This window comes from Diceros bicornis, chromosome 10 (genome assembly GCF_020826845.1).
Source record: "Diceros bicornis minor isolate mBicDic1 chromosome 10, mDicBic1.mat.cur, whole genome shotgun sequence".
NCBI lineage: Eukaryota > Metazoa > Chordata > Mammalia > Perissodactyla > Rhinocerotidae > Diceros > Diceros bicornis.
In genome coordinates this window covers 22,598,262-22,622,975 of record NC_080749.1, presented here as the reverse complement: position 1 = coordinate 22,622,975, position 24,714 = coordinate 22,598,262, and the positions used below count along the sequence as shown (strand labels likewise).

Here is a 24,714-nt window from a genome sequence, read left to right as displayed (position 1 = left end):
GGTGCACCTACATTGGGTGTGTAGATATTTACAAGTGTTTTATCCTCTTGTTGGATTGTTCCCTTGATCATTATGTAATGCCCTTCTTTGTCTCTTTTTACAGTTTTTGTTTTAAAGTCTATTTTGTCTGATATGAGTACTGCTACCCCAGCTTTCTTTTCATTGCCATTTGTGTGGAGTATCTTCTTCCATCCCTTCACTTTCAGTTTGTGAGTGTCTTTAGGTCTGAAGTGTGTCTCTTGTATGCAGCATATATATAGGTCTTGTTTTTTTATCCAATCAGCCACCCTATGTCTTTTAATTGGAGCAGTTAGTCCATTGACGTTTAAAGTAGCTATTGATAAGTATGTACTTACTGCCATTTTTTAACTTTTCTTTTCTCAGTGTTTTAGTACTCCTTCTCTGTTCCTTTCTTCTTCTATACAGAATTAATGGTCTCTTTAGTTTGACCTCTGTCTGAAAGCTCTACTCTTTAACTCCCCTCCTCCCTCCTTTTATCTTTTTGATATCATATCTAACCTCTTTTTTGTGCATTTGTATCCATTACCTTCTTATCATGGAAATAGATAATTTTTCCTATTTGTGGTCTTCTCTTTTTCCCTTAAATCAGTCCCTTTAATATTTCTTGTAGCACTGGTTTCTTGGTGACAAACCCCTTTAATTTTTGCTTGTCTGGGAAATTTTTGATCTCTCCTTCCATTTTGAATGATAACCTTGCTGGCTAGAGTATTCTTGGCTGTAAATTTTTTCCTTTTAGCACTTCAAATATATCATGCCATTCTCTTCTAGGTTTCTGCTAAGAAGTCAGCTGATAGCCTTTAGGGGTTTCCTTTGTATGTAACTTGACTTTCTCTTGCGGCTTTTAGGATTCTCTCTTTATCTTTAATTCTGGACATTTTGATTATGATGTGTCTTGGTGTGGGCCTCTTTGGGTTTATCTTGTTCGGGGCCCTCTGTGTTTCCTGTACCCGGATGTCTGTTTCCTTCCTTAGGTTAGGGAAGTTTTCATCTATAACTTCTTTAAATAGATTCTCTGCCCCTTTGTCTCACTCTTCTCCTTCAGGGACACCAATAACACGGATGTTAGTGCGCTTGATGTTGTGCCAGAGGTCCCTTAGACTGTCCTCACTCTTTTTAATTATTTTCTCTTTTACCCGTTCAGCTTGGGTAATTTCTTCTAGTCTTTCGTCCAGCTTGCAGATCTGTTCTTCTGTATCCTCTACTCTGCTTTTGAGTCCCTCTAGTGAATTTTTCATTTCCAGTATTGTATTCTTCATTTCCGATTGGTTCTTTTTTATATCTTCCATTTCTTTGTTGACATTCTCACTGAGTTCATCTATTCTTCTCCCCAGATCAGTGAGCATCCTTAACACTCTTTGTTTGAACTCTCTGTTGGATAGGTTGCTCATTTCTGTTTCACTTAGTTCCTTTTCTGGGGTTTTGTCCTGTTCCCTTACTTGGAATGTATTCCTTTGCCTCCTCATTTTGCCTCTTTCCCTGTGCTTGTGTCTACGTATTAGGTAGGTCAGCTATGTCTTCTGTTCTTGGATAGGTGACCTTATGTAAGTGATGGCTTAGGAGGCCTGCAGTGTGCTTCCCTCAGTTCTCAATGTTCCAGGGGTGACCCCTATGTGTGCTATGTGTGTCCTTCTGTTGTGGCCTGTTTCCTCTCTCTGTAGGTGCCCAGGGAGGCCGAGTTATGCTCCTGGCCAGCTGTTGTAATGCTCAGCTGCTTGTAGTTGTTGTGGGCCCTTCAGTCTCTTTATCAGGTGTGGGGAGCCCCAGCACAGTTGGCTGCAAGTTCTAATAGCACATTTGTGTTGCAGTATTTCTTTTAAGTGAGTAGGCCCCCAGCGTGGCAGGTTGTTAGGCTCAGGGCCTTAGAATTGCTGTAAGCCTCCAGCCTTTAGGTCTCTTCTCAGCTCTCTAAGGATTGCAGCTGGGTGGGGCTGGCCTCAGGTATGGAAGCACCCAATTGTTTCAGGCTTTGGAAGGTGGGGCAAACTCCCTATGTGGGTCTTTGAGAAGCACAAGTCTTCTGCAGCTGACAAGCCCTGCCACCCACAGGTCCACACACTCTGTCAACACAGTCCTGCCCGGTGTGCGCACCCCGACCTCCTGAAGTGGACCCAGTCTCTCCACGGCGGGAGCCCCACACACTCCACCGCCACCCCACACTCCCCACCTGCTCCTTGTGCACGCCCTGACCCACTGAAGTTGGCTCAGTTGCCAGGCTGCAGAGAATCCAGCCACCAATCTATGCAGGCCCACAAGTTGCCTGAGGGCTTGTTGTTGGGTGGGGCCAGTCTCTAGGGTGGGCTGCCTGCCCTGACTGAGCTGGATTAAATCGGTGCTCTAGCGGGTGGGGCAGACCCTGGGCTAGCAGGCCTCAGGGAGAACTCCAATGGCGTCTGTGTCAGCAAGCCCACACCAGGCCACAACAATGGCTGCCACCAATGTCCCAGTCCCTGGAGAGGTCTCACCTCTCACCAAGATGCACACAGGGCCTATTAGGTGAGTCTCTTTTCACCAAAGCACTATGCACCTTTCTTTCTGGTGATTTTAGGTTGCTTTCTGAAATGAGTGTGTTTGTGCGTGGGCCCTTTAAGAGCCGGTTTTAATTTCTTTGTGAACCAGTTTTTCTGGGGGCACTCCCCAATGTTTTAGTAGCAGGCAAGGTCAGATATTATGCCACTCGTCTTGATTGTGCTGGGTCCACAAAATGCCCACAGCGGGGGCGCTCCCCGGCTCAGGGCCCCACGCCTCCAGGGAGGGCTGCGGACCTGTGGGCTGCTCCCTGGCGGCCATGAGGCACTGCGGATTGTGAAGGTGGCGTTTTTCCTCTCCAGAAGGGAGTTTCTGCCTCTTCTACCTCAGTTAGGATTGTCCGTTGTTGCAGGAGTTCCTCTTATCCAGTTTTCAGTTCTGTCTCAGGGGTAATTTTTCCACGAGTAGTTGTAAATTGGCTGTGTCCGTGGGAGGAGGTGAGTTCAGAGTCTGCCTATCCCACCATCTTGACTTCCTCCAATGCGTTTCCCTTTTAACCACATTTTCCAGGAAACCAGAGATAGATCTGATTCTCTACATCTTACATCTTCCTTTACCACCATCATCATGTGTGTTCTCGCAGTAAGCCACACAAATCATTTATGAAAGAAATTTAGTTGTAAAGGCAGATCAACTTTCCTTTTAGCAGTTTCTTAGGTTTGCTTAAGCAAATAGGTTCTAACTGGCATCATTTATCTGACATGGATTTACTGAATTCTAGTCTATCTTAAGTTTATTACTAGGCATTTCGGGAATGAAAGCTGAAAAGATCCCAGCCCTCAAGGACTATGCGTTCCTTCAGAGGGACACAAAACACATTTACCACTAGCTAGAATGCAAGCCATTCAGACAGGGTGATGGAACTCAAGAGTAAGGAGTGGTTATTTCCAGCAGAAGGATCTGGACAAATTCTGTGAAGGAGGCAAGGATTTACATCTAATAAGGTAGGCAAACAATAGAGATGAGGAGAAAGATATTCTAGACAGACAGGAATTCTGATTTTCCTTACTACTTTCTCTCAGAGCATCCTGAATTTCTGCATATCACATACTACATTTTGCATATTCATTTAGATAATTATATGTTCAATGCCTCTATTTTCTTCCACTAGACTGTACTCTCCTCAAAGGAGGGATGTTGTTTCACTCACTAGTCTATGCATATACACACAGTACCTAGCACGGTGCCTGGAACACAGTGATTGTTCAAAAATGTTTATTCTTGAATGAGTGAATGGTTAAGAGCTAGAATTCTACGTGGTTTTTGCCATTTATTAGTTTTGCAATCTTGGGCCCTATATCTAAGCCTTTATTTTCTCATATGTGAGATGGGGTTGTAACAGTTCTTTCCATATATGGTTGAAGTAAGAATTAAATAGGATAATGCATATCAATAAATTATAGTTATTATTAGTTTGATAGGAAGAGGCAGTGATATGAAGCAAAGACATGTTGAAGTTATAGCTTTTCAGTGATAAGAGTTTGAACTTGTCTAGCTTTTTTTTCTATAACTCTTTAGGCTCACAAGGCAAGGCATTTTAGCAAGTGTAATTTAAGCTGAGTATCTTGACCTGGTCTTTGCTCCTTTTGGACCAGGTAGCCAGGAGTGCTTCCCTTGAAGATTCTGTTGTCTCATTTATGGAAAGGGACTAATAGAACAGCTGTTCCTTTATCATCAAACTCTCCTGATGGTCAGTGAAATTGGACATATGAAGGCAATGTGTGATGATCTGTAATGTGCAGAGCTGTGTTACAGGCTTGAGAGTACTAGCCTTCAAATTCTTGAATTGCTAATAAACAAGCAAGATGAGCTGCACCTATGGATATGAGACATAACTTGTTGTTGTGGGATGAAAACAGGCAGGTCCTGGAGTCAGAGAAATCTGGATCCTAACTCTAGCTTTGCCTCTGACATGCTGGGTAACTTTGTACCATTTACTTCATCTTTTTGAGCCAGGCATTCTTCACCTTTAGTCATGTATAATTAGACCTACCTCCTGGGGCCATTGTAAGAGGTAGAGGAAAATTCCCAGCTGGTGGTACTGTGAACTCCAGGTCCTTATAATTGTACATCAGTTTCTGGTCCAGAAAAAAGAGGGAGTAGGGACAGGAGGCAGATGTGGACTGAGAATGCTTCCCTATCAGCTATTACTTGGACTAACATTTGCTCTGAAGGAGAGGTATGGGTAACACCTCTGAGGAGCTCTCCTTATAGCCCAACAACGGTGTTCCTCCAGGTCTGGTTATGGTCATGGAGCTCTAATAAAATGTTCTAAAAATAACTCTTTTTTTTTCGCCAAATCTGATTTTTTTGCCAATTCAAATTCATCTCATACTGTGTTTTAATAAAGACAGGCAGAAGGTACCAAATTTTTAGGAAAAAAACATATGGGAGAAAAAAATTTAAAGAAATTAAGAGAATTTTATCTATCTCTTTTTTTCCCTATGGTTTGAAAGTGTCTTTTATGAATTTTATCAGCAGAACTCCTCAGTTTGGCAAGAGTATGATTGAAAACTGTAATCTCTACCAGCCCAAGGGTTTGTCATTCCTCCTACTAAATTTTCAGGAATATTTATTGAGTACTGAGACTATGTAGTGATCTATGGGCTTTAAATTATAGACTAACGGGGTATGTCACTGCCAATGGAGCTTGTAAAAACAAGGGCACCTGTACTCTGTGTATCAGGGCTGGGGCTTGGGGCATATACATAAGATACACATCTTATTTTATTTTTTTTTTCAAAGAACACTTGGGAATAGATACCATCTAAAATTTATAGAGATGGTAACTGAAATTTAGGTTAACTCACTTTCTCAAGAAAAGCCATTAGAGCATTATATTGCCTTCAATGCTATTTGGGGGACCAGTGTTCCAGGCCCCAAATCTTGATTACTCAAACATAGTAGACTCCTCGTTAGTTGGGAGCAGATTAGTACTCCATCCACCACTTCCCAGGTAGATGAAAGTACAGATGGATCTGTGGGGAGAAGAAGAGAACCATATGTGCTTGAAAGGGGTAAGCAAACAGAGAGGGTGGTGCTAGTATGCCTTTGAGTAGGAGAAATTCTGAAGTCCAGAATAGGTAAGTTTTCACCTATCTGACATTCTGAATGACCAATATCTTTCCCCTCAATTGGCATGGATCCACCAAACAATCCATTAATGTTGTGGCTTCACCTAAATGGAAGCAAAGTCTTTAGGAATTAGAACTGGTTGTGGGAAAGATATAGAGTTCATTTATTCATTCATTCAACAACAATTACTGAATGCCCAACATATGCCAGACATTGTGCTAAGCACTAGAAGTTTATTAATGAAACAGAAAACTTCTGCCTTCTAGATTTTGTAATTGGTCCAATAAAAAAACAGACATGAAAACAAGGGCCCTAATAAAGGCACATGAAGGACTATATACTGCAGGATACCAGCATAACAAAAGACAAGTTCCATGATCTTAAGGAACTTACATATCACTACTATTACTACTAAATTTCCATGTACCTGTCATTCTTCCACATGTTCTAGTCTCATTTAATCCCTATAACCACTCTATGAAGTATGTACTGGTATTATGTCATTTTAGAAAGGAGAAAATTGAAACAAAGCAAGTTTAAAGTGAGTCTAAAGTGACTTGTATGGCAAAGACGGGATTTGAACTAAGGAACTCTAACTTGAGAGTCCATCCTCTGAACCACTACACTACACCACATAGGCATTAAAAACATTACTGACTATCTTTGATACTGGAAACTCAAGACATAACTCCAGGAGGATTGACACAGGAGCGAAGGATACCACTAAATGAAGTCACCTACCAATTCCCAGCAGCAGTTTGCCTGTGGCCTTCCTGTTACCATGACACTGCTCTCCAGCTTGCCCCTTATAGATGAAAGTTAAAGGAGCTCATTCAGCCTTTAATTATTGAGATTGACAAATAATTAATCATTAGCTCCATGGCTTCTAGAAAATTATAGGAAGAGCTATTTTGAATATGCCCCATTTTATCTTCCAGTCTAATAACTTGATCTCCTACATATTTTTCCCTTCCATTGAAGTGATATACACATCTAGGAATTATTTCAAAATAATCCATTGGCGGTGGAAGGGGGATAATGGTAGTATAGCTAAAATAAGAGTGGTCATAGGTTGACGATTATTTTTACTTCGTGATGGCTACATGAGTACATTCTATTAATCTTTAATATTTTATATTAACATTGTATTAATTTATGTATATGTCTGAAATTCATATTATTAAATGTTGAAAATTTAAAGATAGTCTGAGAGAAATCTTGGAAAGTCAGTACTGATTTGTGACTTTAAAGTAAAAACATTAGATGTGATGGCTATGAGAGCAGTGGCCAAGATAACTAATTTCCAATACTATCCAAGCAAACAATTACCAATGATCTCCTACAGTTAAATGGTTAAAATGTCTATGAAGACACCTTGTAAATTATAAAGCACTAAATGAGTGTTTCTCATCCCTGCCCACTCATAAGAGTCACTTATGGAGTCACTTATTAATATTGCAATATCCCTTCAACACGAAGAGATTCTGACTAACGTGGGCTGAAGTGAGTCTCTGACATCTGTGCACTGAAAAAACTCCATGGGTCTGAGAACCTTTACAATAAACAAACTGCTGCTATTATTAAGCAATACAACATCGGATACTTCAGGCAGGCACCTGCTTTATAGGCTCAAGGAAGAATAAGAGAAAACAGCAAGAAAAGTTCCAAAGAATGGTTCTTGATCATTTAGCTAATTTATTACCGGGACTTAAAAATTGGAGAGATGAAAACAGGGCCACAGCTTGATAAATGTTTGGTTTGCTTAGAAGAATGGGGGACTACCATTAATCCTTTAAGGAGAGACTCAGATGAGGAGCAGCAAGAAGACAGGAAGCATGGCTGGTTACTAGATAGAGATCATTCATGGCTTGAGAATGCTTTTAAGTTGTAAGGATTTAGCTCATGAACGCAGCCTGGACCAAATAAAACCTGATACAAGTCCCCCATTGCTTAGGCATAAATCACTCCTGGTACACTCCGCCCTCTTGAACCATCTTGGCTTTCTGAGAGGTTTGGAATGGATTTGGTTTGGGATTCACATAACCCAGTGATTCCCTGGTCATATCAAAAACCTATTAAATCATAATGTCTTGGAGTAGGACCCAAGCGTTGGTATATTTTAGAGATCTCCAGGTGATTCCGTTGTGCAGCCAAGTTTGGGGATCATGAACATAAACTCAACTTTGATGACCCAACCTGAAACCACAGCTGCAAAAAAAGAGTTCCTCCATCCTCGTTAGTCAAGGTTGCCACCTGCTCAGGCCCATCCTTCTCCTGATCTCTCAGGCTAGGCTAAACCACTTTTCTCCACCTCAATCCCATCCCACCTGGTCTGCCCCAGTCCACACTTCTCACTTTACAACTTTGATCATGTCATTGCCTTGCTCAAAGATTTCTAATGAAACCCATCCCCGGCTGGAGCTTTGTAACCAACATGCAGGTATCACCTGGGAGCTTGTAGAAAGGTGCAATTCCAGGCCCTCTCTGAGTCTTCTGAATTGTAGCCTGGCTTTTAATAAGATCCCCAGGGGACTTGCATAAGCATTTTAAGTTTGAGAAGTACTGCTTCAGAACCCTGTCTCCCAAAGTACGTTTGAAGGACACTCTCAAGGACAGAGAATCTACTGCCTGAATTCAAAGCCACAACTTCCTCTCTCTTTACAGGACATCTGTTTGTTCAAAAAATATTTATTGAGGGACAGTTATGCCCCACACTATGTTGGGTTTAGAGGATCCAGCAGTGAAGATGACAGAAGTGATCCCTGCATTCATGGATTTACAATCTAGGAAACGCAACATTAACTAGGAAAGATAAATATGAGAGTGTCATAAAGGGGATGTGCAGGATGCTGTGGGATTATCTAGCTCATGAGGTGGATGGGGGAAGGTCTCACATAGTCTAGGAGATGAGAATAATGTTCCCAGGGGAAAGGCCACTACAAAGTAGGTCCCTGCAGATGCACAAGTCGAGGACCCAGGAAGGAAGGGCAGCTGAACACAGTGCCAGCCTCACACTGGAAAGGCTCAGAATGAGGATAGAAACGCTTGCCCAGTACCTACTCCATGCAAGACAGTGCTCTAAGTGTTTCCCTTATATGTAGGTGTGATTATTAACGTTATTTCATTATTAACGTTATTAACATCTGTATTTCACAGATGAGGAAACTGAGGCACAGAAAGATTAAGTAATGTACCCATTATCACAGCACAGTCTTTGGAATTCAACCCTGGCCATCTGGTTCCAGTGTCTATGTTCTCAGCCACCGCACTCTATAATGCTTGACCTGGGAAGAGCATGATGCATTCAAGAAGCAGAAAAATAGGCCTTATGTCTAGAGTTCAAGCAGTGTTTGTTCACGGATCTACGGTCCTTTTTCTTATCATAAGGGGAGGAGCACATTACCATTCAGTGGCAGCTTCTTACAACTCAAGTTTTGGAAAAACATTCCATAGTTATTGAATCAGAATTTCTAGCCATGGAGCTGAAAATCTGCATTTTAATACTGCTTCCAGGTGATTCAGAGGCAATAAAGTTTGAGAACCATAGGTTCAGAGCTACCATTTCGTCCAATAATCTCCTCCCTCTCATAGACCCCCCCCAATTAACTCATGATTATTTAATAATGTTTTGGTCCCAAGGTACAAACTAAACATGAGGGTAAATAGGACTGAAATGGAAAGCTGGAAGAAACCTGAAAATTCAATCTTTGCTCCTCCGGGTCCCCTGACTGCCAGGCTGTGAAAAGAATTATCTAGGCTTGAAAAATTGGAGGCAAAAAGAGACCACAGAGGCTTAGAACTATTTTCATTACAATGCCAAACATTTAAATAACTAACTGAATTTCTGGAAATGGGAGTAAAATTTAAATTGCTGGAAGAGCAATTATTTCACACGCCTTATGATTCCTCCATTCTTCGCCAGCGCTAGGAGAAGACTCTCAAGCAGCCAGCAGAGAGAATTTTCTTGAATGTAGAATACATGCAATAGCAGTAGCTGAAGTAATCTCTGGCCACTAGGGCACCCTGGCTCAACACAACTAATATGCCCCCCTAAGTGTCAGGGGATCTTAACAGCTCCAACACCAGTGCCTGGCTGCCAGTAGGGTACTCTTTTTAATTCAGTCTTTTCCATTCTTATAACTACTTAACAGAGGAATTATATGAATCTCTCACAAGGAAGAAGCTAAAAGAAATAGCTGAACCTCAATAAAACTTCACCATCATAGATTACTTTATCTTCTTGAATTTTTACAATATTTATCTTTAAGAGCTTGAATGTTTTTCTGGTGCATCGCCATTAAAATTCCAAAACTCAGGGGCCAGCCCAGTGGCATAGTGGTTAAGTTCGCGCGCTCTGCTTCAGCGGCCCGGGGTTCACAGGTTCAGATCCTGGGGGTGGACCTATGCGCCACTTATCGGGCCATGCTGTGGCAGGCATCCCACATATAAAGTAGAGGAAGATGGGCACAAATGTTAGCCCAGAGCCAATCTTCCTCAACAAAAAGAGGGGGATTGGCAACAGATGTTAGCTCAGGGCTAATCTTCCTCACCAAAAAAAAAAAAGATTCCAAAAGTCAGCCTCCCAGATGCTGCCTTTCAGATGGTTCAGAATAGAGATCACAGCTTCTCTGTCCCACTCTGTCTGAAAATTACATTCCCCTGGCTACTCAACAAACATTGTTCATCCAGTTCACTTACTTTGGATCTTCATTCAGAAAAACGAGTTTTAAAGAGCTTCTGGAAGAGATTGTTGTTTCCATCCCTCGAAAGATAAGATAAATATTCCACTGTATTTTCAAAGCTCTTTCATATTCAATATATTTATTTCTGATTTTGTTCAGAAGCAAAGCTCATTGGATGCTACTATATTAATTCTGAGATAAAGGATCATTAAGAAGATGAAATAGCACAGTTTCAAAAATTTTATGAAGGTGCCCCACCATTGCCATATAAGACACTCATGACGACAATCTTCAACAGCTGTCACTATTCCTTTGCCAATCACTGAGAGGTGGTTTGAAGTGGCAGTCAGATCTATGTCAATGTTGGCCATATTGTCATGTCACTCCCATGAAGATGTGTGAGTCAAAGAGCATTTGGGATATCCTAGATGCACAGGGTAGGAATTTTTCCACGTGTTAATGCTCTCAATCTCTGTGACAGGTTCTCTCTTTGCAGAACCGAATACTTCCTTCTCCCTTCTTCCAGGAGGCTAGGGCAGCAATAGAGTGAGAGCCATGCCCTGCTTGAGAGGATGTGACTACCAAGAGAAGGCCAGGGATGTGTGGATGAGACTCAATTTACTCTGGGCACTAGGGTTAATATTCTTTCCATCCTTCCTTTTCTTGGATGTGCCTTTTCTTACTGTAGAGATGGTAAGATCTATAGGACTGAGGGTAGAGTGTGAGACTACGGGAAAGGGACCAAGTTATTAACTCTAGGTCTTAGGCCAAAATTGAACTTTGAGACTAGGAGTACTTGTGTCTCCACATGGACTAACTCATCAGGAGATTGCAATAAGCATGGGGAAAAGACCTGTTCTAAGTAAGAGGGTCATTTTACCAAAGTGTTCCTGTGTGTTTTTTAGGACTTAGGTATTAAAATATCCTGGATCACAGCCCTCAAAATACACCCAGGTGTATAAAGCATCACTATTGAGTGTAAAGAAATACAAATCTTACATTGCCAATTTCTGTACCTGTTCAACACTTTTTAATGTATCTGCCTTTGTTCTTCCACAGGCGTATATTTATCAGTGATGTAAGCATAATGTTTAAGGCGCTATATTCTAACAAAGAGGCCTGGAGTCAGGCTCTAAGCACACAGAAGCCACAAAGAAATTGTGAAGGAGATGATGCTTTATAAGGAATGACATGTGAATAGCTGTTCAAAACGCCACAACCAGGTTAATAGAAGATGAGTATTCCTGCAATGCACACCAGTAAAATTATGACATATAATAACTGAATATGTTTTCCCTGTCAAGTTTTGATGGATCTGGAAATCCAAGACTGCATTTACAAATTTTAGAAACCTTGTTTCTGGGGAGACACGCAAATGGAAAAGAAGGGTGCTCACATTCCACAATCTCTCACTTACTTAGCAGTGAGGAAAATAATCAGGTGGTTAGGAAAGAAAGCACTAAGAAAACAGAATCCACCTACCTGGTTGGCACAACCTTGGGCAGGGTGTCCACTCACTGAAAGCGGTCACAATACAGTCTTTTTTGCATGGGAGGAGACAAGGGCGCACCGTTTCAGGCCGAGTAGAATCTGGACATCTGTGAAAGTAAAAAGAACATATCAATGCCTCCTGGAGAAGGTAAGTGGTTTAATAGAGAACCACAGGATTCCAGAACAGAAAATATTGTGGCCTTGTTGTTCCTTTTATTGACAGGGAAGAAAGACCCAGAGAAGTGAAGCCACTTGCCCAAGGGCTCACAGCCAGAGGCAGAGCTGAAGCAGACTTCAGCTCTCTGGATCCAGAGACCAAAATACTTTTCACTAGACCAGGAAAAGAACAATCCCTGAAACTAATGAGAGCCAAATGCCAAGAAAGTGTGTCTTCATCGGTATCAATTCAAACATTTGATTTTTCTCAGAATGAACATATCTGATATATTTCTTGAATAGTGTTTTATTCATGATAATATACCAAATCTGGGATATCTTACTAAAGGAAGAGGAAAATACAATGCAATATATGTATATACTGGGAAATAAAAATCATTGAAGACCACTTAAATATACTACACATTTTTGAAAATTAACAGAATTTTAGAATATTTAAATAATTGGCAGGTGTCTCGTCAGAACATGTCAATTGATGAGTTGGAGTAAGCAAAATATGACAGATTGCAAATAACAAATATACTTACTAGCATTAACAAGAGAAACACTTCAATTCTGTTATTTTGGTGATCATTAATACTCATACTCGGGAGGAATGTAATACAAATAGTAAATGGATTCATAATCACTTCTGAGAACTAAAGTTCCAGAAAATGGCAATCAAGTTTTTGTTTGTTTTCTTGCTTGCTTGCTTGTTTTTACGAATAGGGAGGGCTAAAATCCACATTTATTATCTTCTAAAACAGTGATACGCCAAGAAGAAAAACAAGAAAGCACTCACAATATGTAGTATTTACATTTTAAATTCTCTTTCCATAAGTTTCTTACAAAGCACAGAAATGCAATGTGTATGAAGCTTAACAGCACGAGCTCTGGTATTAGATGGCCAGTGCTGAGTTAAGTGCTTTGGCTACGGTCTTTCATTTGTTCCTAATGAAAACAGTGAGAGGCATTATAATCTTCATTTTCAGATGATAAACTGAGGCACTGAAATAATAAATAATGGACCCAAAGCCACATGGGGACAGAGCAGTTGAGAAAAATTATGATAGAAAAAACACCAGTCTAGCAAGTCCAAATAGACAATTAATAGATCTTCTAGTGGGAGAGAATAGAAAATGGAGGAGATAAAGCTAACAAGGAAATAATGGATTAAAAAAACACAGAGCTGACCAAAGGATGAGAATTCAGATGAAAATCCCAAGTATATACAAAATGACCAACATGCAAACACAGAGATTGTCCAAATTTCTAACACCAAAAAAAAGGAAGAGAAGAGATCATTATGGTCGAGGGAGAAGAGAAAGAAAAATAGGTCATCTAAGAAGGGAGAAGAATCTGACTGACATCAGACATCACTAATTTACATAATTATAAAAATGACAACATCTTAGTTTTAAAACTTTACGCGCAACACAAAGCAAAACATGGAAGATGGAATTTAGCTGTGGAATGGAAGGTACATGATATTCTTGCCATGATAAGGTGAAAATGCAGTGAGCAAAAGATGAGAGATGGAAGGGAAGGAGAGAGAGTGGAAGTTTAGATGTCTTCATCCAACAAAGAGGTGGGCAGAAAGACAATCTAAATGTAAATGAAATGAGAAATAAAGTTCTAAGAATATCAATCAAAAGTACTAATGTAACCAACCAACAGAACACCAACAATATGGGGAGAGTTGGGAGCGGTGTTAGTGTAAATGAGCTAAGGTTCATTGCTTTCATGAGAGGGAATCAAAGGATGGACATTTAAAATTGATAAACGCAGAGATACATGAATGGTACGCGGAACATGTATCATTTAGAGTTAGGAGGTAAATATCAGAAAGAAAGGAGGAGTAAGAACATATACTTGTGTTTGCTTGTATTAACATAAAGACACAATGGAGGTAGATAAGAAACTAATAGAGTGGTTGCCAGTAGCAAGACAAGAGGCAGAGAAGGGGTGGATGGGAGCAGCAGTGGGCACAAGGCTTCTCATTGTTGCATATTATATACCTCCTTGAATACTGTTATGATTTGTGAACCATGTGAAGGCTTACCCCCAGTCAAAATAAAGAGAGAGAGGGAGAAAAAAAAATCACAGCAACTGTTAAAAAGTGGTTGTTTTGGGATGTGGGATTCTAAATGGAGTACGAGACGGTTGGGGAACTGTTTTCCATCATCAGTCCTTCGGTATTATTACTTTCACTATGGAGCATATAATACTTTGATAAAAGTAAAGTGGAAAATGTATATACTCACAGAAAAAGAACTGCTCAATACATTAATTATTAGTGGCATTATTGTTGATTGTCCTTAACACACACAAAAAAACTATCAAAGTGATCAATTCAATAAACATAACAATAGAAAGAAAGAAGAGTGTCTTTATGAGGATATAGTGTTATTTAAACAAGCTACTCTGGTAAGGAAAATTTATGTCATACTTTACTAGACATAGTAAAAAACACTAAAATCATTCCTAAGTCCTTAACTGTAGTGCTATTTATTCTAACTCCTCTCTGACTTCCCCTGGTATATCGTTGGAAATGAACGTACAACCTGAGTAACACCAATTTCTGTGTGCTCGGTGGGGCTGGGGGTGCCTACAGTGACCCAGCCAATTCACACTCACTCATGCATTAACAAAATAGCTTAGAAACACGTGTGGTGTTGGCTTCAGGCTTTCTGGAGAGGGTGGCTTATACTGCAGGGACTTTGTTCCCTTCAGTTAGGAGTAGGTGTTAATCATTTTTAGAGAACTGATATTGTCTACTTTGTTTACCCTTTATTAGCATCACTCACAATAAATACTCACTGGGCCTAACGTCAGCTTTCCATAATACGGCCCTTTTCTCTCTCTGTGTTCTTCCTTTAAGTACATAAGAGAGAAACAATAGCACCTCATCAACAGCAAAGGTCAAGCTTAGGTTATGTTGCTTTTATAGAGGCCATGACCTGAGGGCTCTCTTGGAATGTGATTTCTGGTCTCCTAGGAGTCAAATGTTCTCTTGTGGGTAAAACTGTCTTTTTGTTCATTTCTTCTGCCAAAGGTTGACCTTTTTCACAGAGGTTCAACTTCCTCTTCCCTTCTATTTACATGTTGTCTACCCCTTCAAGGAGTATCACATTTGCAATTTTCAAAAATTTCCTTAGTTTTCAAAAATATTCTCTTCGACCATTAGCAACTTATGTGCCCTGCATTTCTAAAAGCTATAAGATTTGTTCCGTATCATTGTATTGCCACTGACCAAAAAAACGCTTTTGACATCTTTTGTGCTGCTGTTTTGTTGTGTTGTGTGGGTGGGTAGGTGCATGCATGCACATGAACACATGCATGCAGAATACATCCACTAATTTTGAAAGTCTTGATGGTGGAATTCCATCTTATATCATATCCTAAAACTGTCACATTTTAGCTCAGTGTAAATATTTAGTAATAGTAAGTGAATGATTGAATAGTATTCTATGCTATTGGAGCATGAAGACAAATAAATCCCTGGGGATATTAGGCTAATTTATCCAGCCATTTCCAAAACAAAATTGAAATCTTAAAACCCAGGGAAACATAGGGATTCACCTTTTAGTTAGTAAATAAAGCATGTCATAATTTATACTTCCTAATTTCCTGTAACACTCTGATCTTAGATTGGCTGTTCTCTGGATAAAAGGATGAATGTATTTCATTTCAACACATAAATTTTCCTGGACTTACACTGGAATGTTCTCTAATAATTGTCTCTTTGTTACCCTGTAGCCTTTGGTTCCTTATAAGAACTGTGCTGAAATGCATCAAATTGAGCTACAAAGACCTGCCTTTCTTCAGTTATGCCTCCACCATCAAGATGCAGACACAGAGCGCTCCATCTCCTCGAGCAGTCCTCCGGATTGACTCACCGTTTCACTCAGCTATGTGGAGCAATCTTGCTAACTTTTTAACAGTAAATGTTTAAATGGAGCTCTGTATTCTTATATTGCACAAAATGCCAGGTGTTTTCACATTAAAGGCATAAAGTGCCTTATCAGGACTCTTGGAGGGCTTTGAGTTGGGTGTTTTTAATCTTTTTTAAAATTATTTTTTGTACATTGCAACTGAAAAAAAAAAAGTACTGAATAGTGAAACAAAACCAAACAAAACCCCAGAAATATACCAATAAGCTCTCACTTGTTTCAGTTGTGTCCTAGCTAGTTCTCATTTTCTGATATGATCGGTTCTATTACTCATACAATGGTAACATTCTCACCTATACAATCACACGAAACCAAAATGCCAACCCAGAGAAGGAAGAACTTGCAAGGAACTCTGTGGGTCCCAGGGCAGTGGGTTTAGAGATAAAATACACTATGTTAGCCCACCCATTCCACAGAGACATGCTTCTTTCTCTCTACCCTGAAGGTCCCTCTTTCTTTAGGATATTTTCTTCTTCTTTCCTGTTTCTATCCCCTTACCCCCACCCCAAGTATTTCACAAGTAGCAGGGGATCTTTTTCTACCGCAATGGCTTTCACACGAAAAAGAACAAAAGTATTCATTTTTTGAAAGGGCAGAGCAAAGGATACTTTCTACTGCTGATAATCTCACTACTTCCCTATGTGCTTCACTGGACACCAGGTATTAATTTTTTAGCTCAATTAATCTCATTAACCTCAAGAATTTTAATTAACTTTACTAAAGTCAGTGCAGGCTCCTCATATTCAGCAGGATTGTTTAGAGGCATACAGTAAGAATTAAAACTAGGTTGTTAAGTCTCCAATCTCATTAACAGTGTAAGAAGTAATGAGCAATGTCTTTATACGTGTGTGTGTTAGGGAAAACATCTGTGCAATTCATTTTTCTGTGGTGGCAAACTGAGCAAAACTGGAGGTTATTCATTGTAATAGTAATCTTTTAGTCTCATGTAAATTTTCAAACAAATGCATATTCATTTGTGAATAATGCTATAAACTACAAACTTTTAGTCTTATGATTTTTTTGGTCACAAAATATCATTAAGTTAACATTTGAGTAAGCTGATGTGCTCAGACTTTTATAAAAAACTGTCATTCAAAGTAATTATGGGGGTAGAAGAGGAAATAGAGGGTTATCTGAACATATAATCCAACTTTTCATGTCCAAATAGCCCTTTAAAATGGGATGATAATTTATTCGGTAGGTATCAGTCTCAATTCTAATGCCCCTTTGCTAAGAAATAAACAAACTGCATTCATATCAAGTGGATTTTTCCTGTCGTGGATTGGAAGTGAAAAGTTTTGTGGATGGGAGAAGATCACACTTCAGCCATGCTAAATTTTCTCATCACTATAAGGAATAACGGTTTGCTGCATTTTATGTAGGGTTTACTACTATACCTAAGCCATATTTACTTTTATTTGTATATTCAAGCTAATATTTCATGCATCTTTTTCTAAGCAGTTGAAAATGTACATCATAAAAATGAACATTATCAAGGCTGCAATCCTTCTGAAGATAAAAGGAGTTTCATGTCTGCATAATACCTTTATTACCTTTTTAGGATTTTACTATAACCTGATGAATTGGATTATCACCTGACCCAGATGATACGCAAGCATTATCGTCCTTGTTTGGCTATAACTCCCATTGATTCAATCAGTCTACATGGTGCTATGGATACCAGGCAAGTTGAAAAACACAACTGACATAAGTTGATATTCCAAAAAACATCGCAAGCAAAGTAGAATTGGAAGCTAAACCAGAAATAACATTTATAAGTTAGTAAGAGCAGAAGGTCATATGTATGATCTGTTCATTACCCTTCATGGCCATCACCTTTGCCAAAATTTATCAGGGTAGATAAAATTCGTTTTCTTGAACAAAAGATAGACATCAGGTTCTCTCAATCTTCTGCAATTCATATCCAATCCTTGTCAAACCCTGTCACTTTCCTACACACAGGTCTAGTTCATCCATGAATTCTAATAATGTTTGTGAAACACTGACTATATGCCAGACACTGTGCTAAAGTCTGGGGTTGCATCAATGTAGAACATCCAACCCCAGCCCTTTGGAAGCCACATTTAGGAGGAGAGAAAGATGAAGTCTCCCTAACTGTGCTTCATTTCACGTCAAAGTTATCTTTGCTTGCATTTGCAGAACCATCTGCACATCAGATGCTCCAACACCAGCAGCATCTGGCCGGTCTGCACTATTTCTGCCATCAGCAGTTCATTTCCCTTAACTGAGCTTCTGTGACGTTCCGTGTACATAGCTAAAGTGGTTTCTACGGCAGTGTGGATAAGGCCCAGAGACTGTCATCATGGTGCCCCAAGATGAAATTAATCAGATGTTTGAGTTGCCCATGCCAGCAACACAAATTGGACTGAATTATGCAGAAGAGCAAATGTATTCGCCTATATTTCCAGGAAGGGCAAGGGTGTACTTAAGGGGGATGGGACCAGGGCTTGATGCTGCCAGGATTTGTTCTACTTAAGTTTATACTTCTTTCTGAGCATCAGTTTTACTCTCTTCTCCTGTTTTTTCCACCAGGCCTGACCATGGTGGTGGCAACTCTCAATTCATATACTTAGAGCATCACGGACAGAAAAAAGAGAGCATTTCATTTTCCCAACTTGAAATTCTTGGGGAAGAGCTCTAAGTTTCCTAGTTTGTGACACTAGACAAAAGCTTACACCAGCCCATCCAAGGGACCCACCACCTCTCTGACTGCGGTGGGGTCTTTTACCACAAGAAGGAGACTAGTTTAAACACGGCCACTGAGAAATCTCTATGGATGAGACAGTTACTCAGTCTCCATACACTGCATAGGTCCCTTACATTTTCTTCTCCACAAGCTTTCCCACATAGACTTGAGGAAGAGTCACATCTAGAGATGTGGTCTAGAGATTAAATTCCCACAGCTGAGTTCTCTGGTCAATTACTTTTTTTCCTCCATTATTTGCAATTGTTTCTGACTCTTTGGTATATCTACACCCTAGTCCCCATGTCCAAATTCTCCTACGGTTTTTTGTTTGTTTTTTTTTTTAATTTACATCTCCATGTGCAGAGTATAACACGCACGAGATTGTAACCTACTTGAAGGCATGAAATAGTCTATTCAAAATGGCTGTATAGATTTATTGCTCACTGCAGAAAAGATCAAGGGGAACTAAAGAAGAGTGTAACATAACCCTATCCTTTCAAAGTGCAGAACTTAACCTTCATGTTGACCTAGTCTGTATGTGATTGAAAAAGAGCCCAAAATACTGAGATCAGCTCTAGAAAATTTGTTTGATTACTCAAACTGATTCAACATTTGTGGGCACTATATACTTTTATCCATTAACTAAGGCACATATTATAACTTTACTAACCATCCATATTGGAACCGTGTTTACCTTTGTTTGAGGCACATTTTTTAGTCTTTAAGAGTCAAACAAAACAAAACAAAAAAACTTTTACTCTAGCACAGACTGAGGCATATTCATTGCTTGATAAATGCTTTTGACTAAACATGCTCAACTATGCAATAATCACATGCACTTGCAACAAATTATTGATAATACCTTTTGGTCATCACTTGTCCCACATGACTCTTGACACAGAAGACCCTCCGTGTCTGAATGCCCACACCACAAGTAGCTTCTCCATTCCAGCCAATGGTTTCATTAAGGGCAGTTAACAATGTGTCTTCAGAACAGGGGCCCCAAGGCGATGTCTCCCAGTAAAGCTGCATACAAGAATGGTCATTGCATGAACGATATTCTTGGAGGGCCTGACTAGGCGGGCATGGCTTTCCACCTGCAAAAATCAAAATCAAGAAGAATACATGGTTGGGGCTGGCCTGGTGGCATAGTGGTTAAGTTTGGGCACTCCACTTCTACAGCCTGGGGTTCACAGTTTCGGATCCTGAGCGAGGACCTACGAACTGCTCATCAAGCCATGCTGTGGCGGCATCCTATATACAAAGTGGAGGAAGATGGGCACGGATGTTAGCCCAGGGCCAACATTCCTCAGCAAAAAGAGGAAGACTGGCAACAGACGTTAGCTCATGGCCAATCTCCCTCACAAAAAAAAAAAAAAAAAAAAAAAATGGTTGCTGCTGCTGTTATTATTATGTTGTTGCTATCATCATTCTTATTTTTGTTGTTTTTGCTGTTTTAATGGTGTAGAAAGATGGTCTTTTTGACAGAGAACTCCAAAGCCTGAGCCACACACCCTTTTTCCCACTCTAAGGACATAATTCTTTTGTTCTAAGTAACAACCTGAGGACAATATAGTGTACTCTTCTCTCCTAAGTAACAGGCAGTGGTATACACAAATTAGATTAAAAAATTGATTGATTCTACTGCCCACCTCTGGTGCATGTATCTCTGAGCTAAAGTCCAAAGAAATCTGCTTTTATTTTAATATTACTATGTTTATATAAATTAGCCAGACATAATAGCCCAGGACCTTTAAGTGATATTAGGTCGAACACACATACAAACATATTACCTATACTTGGTCTCTCTTTCCTAAGAAAGCATTATTTTTTTCAGAGAACCATTTTAAGACAACCATCCTCCATCAAACAGCACATTTTACTGCAATCTGAGAAATCCAAAGGTATCTCTTACAGTTTGACAGGAGAGAGCCCATCCTTAAACTCTGAAATAATATCTGACAAGGTGTTATCCACTAGCAGGGAGACCAGACAGATGTGTATCCTTACACTCTTGGGTGAGTCAGACAATCAAATTTCATTACTGTCTTTTCTTTCACATTTTTATACCCATGTAAAAATAGGTATTTATCTAAAGTATTGATTTTATTTCCTATTCTTCCACACTATAATGTTTTATTCAGTGGACCAAATGCTCAAGGAGATTTGTGACCTTGGTTTTGTTATTCTTGCTATTTTTTCCCCCATTAAATACCACTGACTTTTTTCTCCTTCCAGAAATCTAAAAGACAAGAGGAGGAAGTAACGGCACTTTAAGAATATGAAAATCTTTGTTCATCTTGACCCTGACCCCATTTCTCAGGATCACAGAACAGAAGCTTGTTTAAGAGGAGTTCCTCACAGCCAGTGGCCACACTACTCCGCTGTTCTGACTGAGCCATAGGCAGATGAAGCCAAGAGAGAGCCTGAAAGAAATGCCGCGTGTGTCTGGGGACAGAGACCATTGCTATAAATGATAGGAACAGCTGCTCCTCTAATTTGTTCTGATGTCACCCATTTACATAGCACATTTTAGCTTCTTCAAAGCCATTTGCACAGCCGTCGTCTTTTTCCCTCTCACATGTGCCAGCATGACAGAACAGGAAATCAGGGTACATGGATCAGGTAGCTTGCCGATGTTAGTGGCAGTTCCCAGTCAAGAAGCCATGTCTCTTGATTCCTCATTTGGAGCTCTTTTTACCAGACATATTCCAATTATGTTCCTACCTGGATGAGCTATCTGAAGCTGGATATGTGTCAACCAAACTTCGTTTTCTTCCCTAAAAAAGTATAATCAAAAATGACATCCATCTGATTGCCATGGCCTGTACATAGGTATGAGCTAAAACAACTCCTGTAAATATGGGGACCCAGCATAGATACACTAGAGGATTAAGGAGAAAAGGTATGCATGGAAATGAAACTATTAATTTGGACTCAGGGAATAGAAATATCACCTATGTGTGGCTACTTCCGCAATATGACCATCTCAATATCCTACTGGAAAAAAAATAATAATTGGGCAATTGACTCCATTGTTGAAACCTTTACTATTACTCACCATCTCCAGCCAATGCTAGGATAGTCCTCGACCTGGTCTGTTTTCCATCTGAGTTTTTATTTGAACAAGACTGGGAGCAGGATGACCACTGTGTCCACTCGCTCAGCACACAATCCATTCGGCAGGGAATTTCACAAGCCATCCGTTCAGGAGGAGGAGATGCTGGGCAGAGACTTCCTGATACATCTTCTCCTGTAACCAACCAGATCAAGACAGATGCTGATTAATGCACAATCAAGGCCAATCCAAGGAACATTTAGGTTTACTGTTTCCTCTATTACTTCAGTTTATCTTAGAAGACTTCACCTCGTATCTAAACCAATAACATCAAAAAATGATGGTTTCCTCAGCCATTCATAATATTTATGTCCAGACAAACTGCCAGGAGATCATTTGGCATTTAGAAAGGTAGATACCACAACAAAACTCCCATTTGTCATCCTTCACAGGGACAAAGTAGGCTTCTTCCAGGAACAATTTAGCCATGGATGGCTGGAGATAGACATGATTGACGTGTTATTGACAATCATATGTAACAAGTACATGCTTTTCTGCAAAACGAGGGCCAGAAGTAGTCTGTTGGTCTGCAAACCACAATTTATGCTGAGCATTCTATTCTACCCTATGAAGATTTTTCTCATTCTAATTTTCTGTTGAGTGCTTTCATCTCTAAATATATAACCTTAAGCAAGATGATCACATGATGATTCTTTTGTTCTGTTTGTGCTTAGTAGTAAAAAAAATCCAAAACCACAATGGAAATGGACCTGTGGCTAAAATTATATAATCTTGAGACAAAAGTTGAAAGCGAGTCCAAAATTTCCCTAATTCAATTACTATTCCCCCTTCAAATGATCTGATGAATTACTCAAACCAAGAAATAAAAAAATATATGGGGATGGCCCGGTGGCCTAGCGGTTTAGTGCGCGCGCTCCGCTGCAGCGGCCCAGGGTTCTGATCCTGGGCACGCACTGACGCACTGCTTGTCAGGCCATGCTGTGGCAGCATCCCATATAAAGTGGAGGAAGATGGGCACGGATGTTAGCCCAGAGCCAGTCTTCCTCAGCAAAAAGAGGAGGATTGGCAGATGTTAGCTCAGGGCTGATCTTCCTCAAAAAGGGAAAAAAAAAATATATATATATATATATACACACACACATATAGGGGATGGTGTTTTCCAATGAACAGATATTAAGACTAAAGGAATCATTTCTAAGTTACTTTTCTGTATCTCAAATGATTACAGTGATTTTTAAAATCTCTCTTTTAGTTTATTTATTCACTATTCTTAGAATGCAAATATTCCTCTTTATAGATCATAGTTCAACTCTTACTATTGCCCCCCTTCACAGTCACCTCATAAAAACAGAAGACATGAAGAATAGTGATACCATTTATAGTTTGAAGTAACAGCATGAAATGCGGAATAGCAACTATAGGAAAGAGGCGGTTTTGTCTGTGTGACTTAATGCATGTGGGATTCACTTGTCATAATCTTTCTGACACAAAAAACAACTGCAAAGGGGACTAATATTTATGGCATCTCCTTCGTGACAGGCACTGTCCTCATAAGAAGCTCTTAGGGGCAGGTGTGACCCGTCTCATTTTATAGATGAGGAGTCAGCGGCTCCAGAAGGAAAACTTGCTCAGGGTCACACAGGCCTGAGTTGGGAATCAAATTAAAACTTTCTGACTCCAAAACTTCTGCTTTTCTCATTAACCAGGCTGTGTCTAATTCCAAGGAGATGGATATCCCTTTTCTGAGGAAGTAAATAAAACAAGCCGACAGTGAGCAAGACTGCCTGGAGGAGAAGAGAGTGCACTGCTGATATCTGAATTCCTATTTGTAAATGAGGCCAGGCTCACTGCCCTTGAGGTACAAATAAAACTTTTCAAGCATATTATGAGATGTAATAGAGATTCCAGCAGATGATCAAGCTGGAAGACCAGTCCTAATCCTTCTTTCTCTTTTCAGTCTCAATCTATTTTCAGGTTGAGTCTACACTGTATGGTACACACACACACACACACACACACAGATACACACACACACACACTCTCTCTCACACACACACCGATAAAGCTAAGGGGTAGTGCTTTCCCAAGTACAGAAGCAGGCAAGCCAAACAAAATGCTCAACCCACATCTAATCAAAATTCAATTTCCACATCTCCAAATATTATTAGCATAATTTTTACGCAAAACACTTCAAAGCAGTGTCTTGCAAAAGACATTTTGAGGAATAAAATATTAGTAGGGTTCGTATTAAAAAAAAGTGGGAGGAAAGCTGAGAACTACTGGGGTAAAATAGTAAAATTGGTCTCACTACTGAAGAACTTCACAGAGTGCTGAAAATGCCAAGGTATAGTGCAAATTTCCTAGGGCGGAAATGTATATAGTGTTTTCAGCCTTATTTGACCAACAACCATTCTTTTTGGAGGAGAATCTCTCCCAGAAATGGTTTTTTTGTGAATATGTTTTTAGAAAACCCTGCCTTGGAGAGTTATAAAATTATCAACTACTATTTGAAAAGCATGTACTATGTCCAAGGCATACGATGGGATACAAATAGGTGAAGATACTATTATTTACTTCCCTAGAGCTCAGGATTAATAACAGCTATGAGATATAAACATATAAAAATAAAACTTAGTCCAAAAGTAAATGCCAAGTTATAAATGTGTGTTTCAAATAGAAAACACTGTAGTGTTTCAGGGAAGAGAAGGATCTCTGGCTGACCAGCGTGAAAGCAGAAGGTTTTCAACAAGGAGAAAGAGAAAGGTTGAGAACTGGTGGCCATGAGGGTGCCAATGAGGGAGGGCAGTGAAAGTGTCAACAAAGGTATAGTGGTGACACCTGAAATTCATATAACGTTATAAACCAATACCGCCTCAATTTAAAAAAAAAGTATAGTGGTAGGAAAATACAAGGTATTTGGAAGACAGTTAATGCTGAAGCTGCACGAGAAGAAGAGACAGTTCATGTTGGAAGAGTTATTTGACAACAAATTCTGAATGACTTAGACTGACACACAAGTTTTGT

The 24,714-nt window shown here is 39.8% G+C and overlaps 1 protein-coding gene across 1 annotated transcript in view; it reads right to left on the bottom strand.

Moving 5' to 3' along the window:
• THSD7B (thrombospondin type 1 domain containing 7B) overlaps nt 1-24,714 on the bottom strand; it is an 808,101-nt gene that overhangs the window by 348,796 nt on the left and 434,591 nt on the right. The window contains exons 8-10 of the mRNA XM_058548890.1: nt 21,673-21,864; nt 19,474-19,708; nt 11,787-11,902 (exon numbers count right to left, since the gene is read on the bottom strand). Of these exons, the coding sequence (XP_058404873.1) occupies nt 11,787-11,902; nt 19,474-19,708; nt 21,673-21,864 (543 nt within the window). The remainder of the gene's footprint in view (nt 1-11,786; nt 11,903-19,473; nt 19,709-21,672; nt 21,865-24,714) is intronic.